At 30.6% G+C, this 6272-nt stretch overlaps 1 protein-coding gene across 1 annotated transcript; it reads right to left on the reverse strand.

Moving 5' to 3' along the window:
• Positions 1-1006: 1006 nt before the first annotated feature.
• LOC128155553 (zinc finger CCHC domain-containing protein 10-like) lies at positions 1007-5379 on the reverse strand. Its single transcript, XM_052817321.1, has 4 exons — positions 5315-5379; positions 2339-2500; positions 1932-1988; positions 1007-1379 (listed from the first exon to the last, which is right to left on the reverse strand). Exons 1-4 carry the CDS (start codon positions 5356-5358, stop codon positions 1166-1168), a joined length of 477 nt encoding a protein of 158 aa, XP_052673281.1. The 5' UTR covers positions 5359-5379; the 3' UTR covers positions 1007-1165.
• Positions 5380-6272: the final 893 nt, after the last annotated feature.

Here is a 6272-nt window from a genome sequence, read left to right on the forward strand (position 1 = left end):
TTTTAGATAGATGCGTTAAATTTTCGTTTTTATAATATTGTAATTAAATATATGATGATACTTTGAATCTGCTTTAGTAAAAGTTATTCAAGTACATACAGATATTTTGAGGTGACTCTCATCTACCGCACACAAACAAAGAGAATGGTCTCTAGAATCTGTGTTTTATGTTGCGTCAAGTCATTTGATATATTTTAGTCTTTAAATGAAGGAAAGTTTCATATGATCGTAAATAAAAAGATAAAGTTTCGGATTTATAAGTACAATAAACGGATTGAATTGCCACATCTTGTTGAATAAATTCTTGTGTAACGGGTTCTAACGAGATAACACAAGATTGAGTTTCGTGGATTTTTTTTATTTTTTAGTTCTTCTTTAATTTACACACAATCCTACCTCTGTAGTCAATCTCGCTTCAAGAATAAACAGTTTAAAAAAAATTAGTTCATACCACAAATTAATTTTTTTTCAATGATTCAAACTTCAATGAAAACTTTTTGAAACCATAAACATGCCTTTCCTATCCTCTCTGACTAATTGCTTCGTTTACGTTGTTTCTCCTGTTACTTCATTCCTATCAACTAGGCCATACTACAACCTCTAATCGAGGTCCCCGTGGTTTACACAATCACAGAATGGGTGATTGATTGAGTTTTCCTTTCCTTAATCTCTTAATCTCGGGAGGAATAAGAATTCATGTTTTGAAATTAAAAATAAATCAAACTGCGTGCTAATTTGACAAGTTCGAACCCAAATACATTTATCATAATGTTCGAATCTCGTCCATTACCGCCTGTTCTCCAACGACAGTATTACTAAATGAACGATTATCTACGTCACTGTCACGTCATTTTCATTATAAAGTAGTCAGAATATCACGTGGTATAGGTACCAAAGCTAACCAAATCAATAATAAGAAGAGCGATAACTCTCACACTTTACAATGTCTCAATATCATAAGCGAGCTCTATTTATGTTGACCATTTAAACAAACAAAAAATCAATCTTGATCTTTGACTACACAAATTTATTGTTACTACAAAACATTTGGTCATTAAAAATAAAAGATATCAATCCTGATTCTTCCTTATCTTAGTTTTAAAAAATATTAACTTGAATTAGATTTTAAAGTTCTTTTTGTCCATGGCATGATATGATCAGGCTATTACTTTCTCTGTTTCTTCTTCTTCTTCTTTCTTTTAGATTCTTTTTCAGATTCAGAACTGCTTGATGAAGATGATGAAGAAGAATCACTGTCAGATGAAGATGATGAGGATGATGAAGAGGAGCTGGAATCATCATCTGAGGAATCTGAGCTTGAGTCACTGGATGAGTCGCTGGAGGATGAGGAACTTGAGGAGGAAGAGGAACTGACAGACCTGTAATGTAAATGTAATGTAGAGTAAATGTAACGTAAATGTAAAGTAATATAAAATAGTTTATACATTATAAATGTAAAATGGTAATGTGATGCAAATGTAAAACTGATTGAAGAGCGCCTTTAAGGAATATTTCTACCTATTCTCAGGATCTAACAAATTGTTGCCAGTTTTTTTTTTTTGGTTCTTGTTTTGTTTTCTATTTCTTTTAAGATTACTACATAATGTAAATTTGAAATGAAAATCATGGAGGGGGGGGGGGGGGGGGTCCAACACCCTTCTAGATCTAGACATGGTACTTTCAAAACGGAAGAAAAAAAATAAATCATATTTTTATATTTTTTTTTATTTCTATATTTCCTTTCTGAAATTAGAAATTTCTGATCTACCACCCAGATGAACAAGTTTTAATTTGATGTTTTATCAAGACATCTGCTTATTTTATCCATGTATCTTATAATATGTTGTGTTGGCTAAAAGTTTTGAAGCAATTTAGATAATCCAGTTGTATTCAAACTTGCTCTATCTAATCAAGGAAAAATAAACAGTTACCTTCTTTTTTTCTTCTTGGATTCTTTCTTTTTATGTTGTATCGAAGTGCATTTATTTCTGTAAATAAGAAAAGATTTGTAAGTAAATGCTATTGGTAGTCTACTTCTAATTGTTTTTTCTTCAAGTTTGAGATGATTTTTAAATTGTTTATATGTATATGTATCAGAGTTCATCAAATTTTTGAATAGCACTCTTTAGTGATTGAACTATTTCAGAAAATAAGAAAATTAAAGAATTGAAAAAAGGATATCAATAATTGATATAATCTTATCATTTCTAATTTCAAAATTGCAGGGCGTTCAGGAATCTTAATGATTATATCAGTAACTGAGATACTTTCATAAATTCTAGATATAATTATACCTACATAATATGTATGTTGATTGAGAAATATGTAAAGAACTTACAGTAGCTCAGCTTGCTTTTTCTCCTCATCCATCTTCATCCGTTTAGCCATTTCCTTTGAGCGGGATTCTCTGTGAACATATTTGCGTTTTCCTGTGCACTCGAATGTGAAGTGACCTTTCTGTAGGCATTTCTGGCAGGTAAAGTTCTCTGCACTCGGCTGTCTGTCAAAAAAATAATTCAATATTTTTTCATACTAGTACAGAAGCAGCAGGGGAAGCAATCAGATAGCGAGGCAGAACCAAAGGAGATATTGATCAGGAACACTAATAGCATTGCAGTGACAAGTACTAAATTAAAGTCAATCAAATGATTTCCTTCACCAATAAGCTCTTTAATTATGTAGTTTATAATGTACACAAATTTTGCATTAAACGATAAGCATTTTACTTGGGAAGCTTTGCCAACTTCCAGATTCTGAGACAGTTTTTTTTAATTTGTGTTCACAAAAACCCTTCATAAGCTTTACTAAAGAGGTACATGTATAGCGCCTTTTCCCATTATTTCACCTACACCTGTGTTTGGACGGAAAGTACCTGTTACTAAAAATAGCTTCAGGTACCTAGCTGTCGCAATATGATTTTCGAAACCTGGATACACTGTACTGATTTTATAATGGTGTCTGTAACAAATGATTTGTCGTAAATTCAGGAAACTCTGTGTATAACAGTAATTGATATTCTGAACCGTGATAAGTTCAAGCAAAATGCAATGGATCTAAGTGTAAATGTACATGTATAGTGTTAATGAAGAGATCTGTTTATATTTGGTAAGCTCATACTTAGACTGAATTCAACAAGACCAAAAAAAAAACCAGAATAATAGATACATGTATGTAACTTCTCTATTCTGTTCATCTTTCAATTTAAGTGAAAAGAAATTACTACTTAGTGGATTCGATCCAGCGACCACAAAATCAAAAAGACCTCCGCGTTACCACTAGGCCACGCATCTGACATTTTCAGCAGATGAATTTTCAATATATATTGCTATATACATGATTGTATTATAAAAGACATTTATTGAAATATTTGTCTAATTTTCAGTACGAAGACCACGTTAAACCAAAACTAATTCAATGTAAACCTGTACTACAGTACCTGTAGAACATAATTTTAATCAGATGTCTTTGGTTTAGAGTGGTTCAAATAGTCAAATATCCAAATTTTTATCGTATACTAACTACTTACCTATATATCCCTTACAAAACCTAAATATTTTAAGGTGTAAGATAATTAAGACTCTTTTTAATATATTTAAACTAAATATTATATAATATTGAAGATGTCTGATGTTTGCAAATGCTATATTTGTGGCCAAATCGTATATTAAGTTAAGCTATACCTCTTTAAAATTTTGTGTTTTGATGGATCGATTATAAAGAGACATGATGTCTGGTTATAAACCTTTCTATCTATCACATAAGAAATTGAGTTCAATTTTGAATGTAAATGTGATTTTTTTAGGGTCTTCTTAAAAGAGTATGAACAATTGTCTCCAATCCTATTTTCTTACTGAAGATTATGAGTTTACTACTAAACAGACCCGTAACTCTGATCATATGCCTTTTGTCTGGCCCTGAAAAACAGTCATAACATCAAGTTTTATGTACAGATACAGCAGCTTTATATAATTGCATGTTGGCAGATTATTTTTTCATGCCGTTTATCACACAAATTAAGCCACAAGTTTTTCTGAATGCCAGGAGACAAAAAGAGTTAAGGATCCTATTTTTTAGAAACACACAAAGATATTTCTAACTTTAATACCTAAGGTTTGTCAACAGATACATGAACAAGCTGTTATACACAGAAAATATTTATACATGTAGTTGCAAAAATTGTACCTAGGCAGAGAACGGTTGTCAAGTAGTGAACTACATGTAGCTGTCATAAGAAATTACTGCAGTCATTTGTCAAATTGATAAAGATGCAAGGGCTATGCTGCTCCTTTATGCTTTGTCAAAGATCAACAGCATTTAAAATGTTGATACATCCCTTATTCAAATCAAGATTTTTTTTAATAAGAACCATATTGTGTTCAATTTTACTTCCTTGGGTACTTCTTGGCTGTGAATAAAGATCAAAATAATGGCATATATATGATTTAAAAGATAATGCTAGGAAAAGATACTTGAGAAAATTTGGACTTAAACAATTGTACAGCAATTTTTATTTGCATGAATCTTATTTCATTTGAGAAACTTGTTTGCAACAACTATAATTATCACAATCAAACTTTTATCATAATTCAAAAGGACTGTTCACGGATGAGATGTAATTGCCGTAAGTAGGTTTTTGCGAAACTCACTTTTCATGCGCACATTCAACTGTAACAGAACTTATTTAAAATGAAATTTATAGGTCTTATATCCTGACCTTCTATTGAATGATTGAGAAAAATTAGGGGTAAACCATAAAAATTAAAATTACCCTTCATAATGTTTTTCATTCATTTATCTTTAAAAAATTGTGCTTAATTTTGCATCTCTGATGCACTCATTCATAAATATCAACATATGCCTTAGGTACTGCATTTGTATTCTCTTTTTGAGAAGTAGACAGGCATAGCCTTCATCCATGAATGTAGGCTTTGCCTGTCCAATGTCCACTTCTCAAAAGAGAATACCTTAGGTACATGTACTTGTGTTTATCCCAGCTGTAGCCAATTTACTCATCAGCTAATGAAAAAAAAGTGCCAGGACCCAATGACTAAAGATATGACTAGTTCAGAATAAATCAATTTATGATACTGATATTTAAAACATTTTAATGAAAGTTTCTGAATTCTGAGTATGGAACTTGTTAGAGGAACAAAGCTCACTCTTGCACATATGTTAATAACCCCCCCCCCCCCCTTCCTACTATTGTGATAATCTCTTGATCACGTTTAATCTTAAATAGACGAAACAAAGATTTTTAAATTACAAAGGCTACATTAACAGAATTTGACTTCATAAAATAATTTAACTGTCTTACTTTTTTCTAAATGAAGGTGGTCGAACTCCATACGAGGAAGCCATTTTTGCTCGATAATATAAACTGGTGAACGGAAGGACAACATATTTCCGGATTTATAGAAATTCAATTTATTGACAAAAACTATATGTAGCGCAAGTCATACATACATTTTACAAATATAATTAGTAAATAGATTTTCTTCTGTTAAATTCATTACGGAAGTTAAAAATATTTATAGTTGATTTAACATCTGCTGGGTTAAGAATTTTATAAGATATACACGCGTTATTAAAAAGTGACCAATATTTGCTTCGTAGTTGTTTATAAAGAGGACATTTTAATAAAAAATTATGTTCATCTTCAACAACAGGGTGACATTAAATACAATTTCTTTCATTCTTTGGAATAAACGGGTTTCAATAACTCAGATAATTTGCCAACCTCTATATCTCTAATTTGTGTGAACTTATTCTCAATTGAGTAAAAAAAGAACGAATCTTCTTGAAAATGGAAAAAATTAGGTATGGTTGAATTTCAAGCTTGTTTAAAATTTTGTATACTTATCAATTGGCTGTAGAATGACATTTTTTCCATTTCCCTTTTCTCTAGTATTTTTAATGTCTCTGAAAAACTATATTTTCAAAATACTTTTTCAAATTATTTTCAAAATCATTTATAGATACATGTACTGTATTAGTATGTGAACCAATTATATAATCAAGAATTCTTCGTATAGGCCTACAGTTTTGCCAACAAGTTTTTCCATTTCCTGCAATTTTTTTTCACCCTCTAAATATGCTTGTTTTAAAAGCAAGTTTGAGTTCTCTTGATTTGACACAATTTTCTGCAATCTGAAATAATATCTGTATAATTATAATTTATATATCCTGAAAATTAAGGAAAGTACACCAAACTCTATTCTTATTGCTAAATTATAGAAGCTTTATTATGAAAAATCTTTAGTAACTTACCGCTT

Source organism: Crassostrea angulata, chromosome 7, assembly GCF_025612915.1.
Source record: "Crassostrea angulata isolate pt1a10 chromosome 7, ASM2561291v2, whole genome shotgun sequence".
Lineage (NCBI taxonomy): Eukaryota > Metazoa > Mollusca > Bivalvia > Ostreida > Ostreidae > Magallana > Magallana angulata.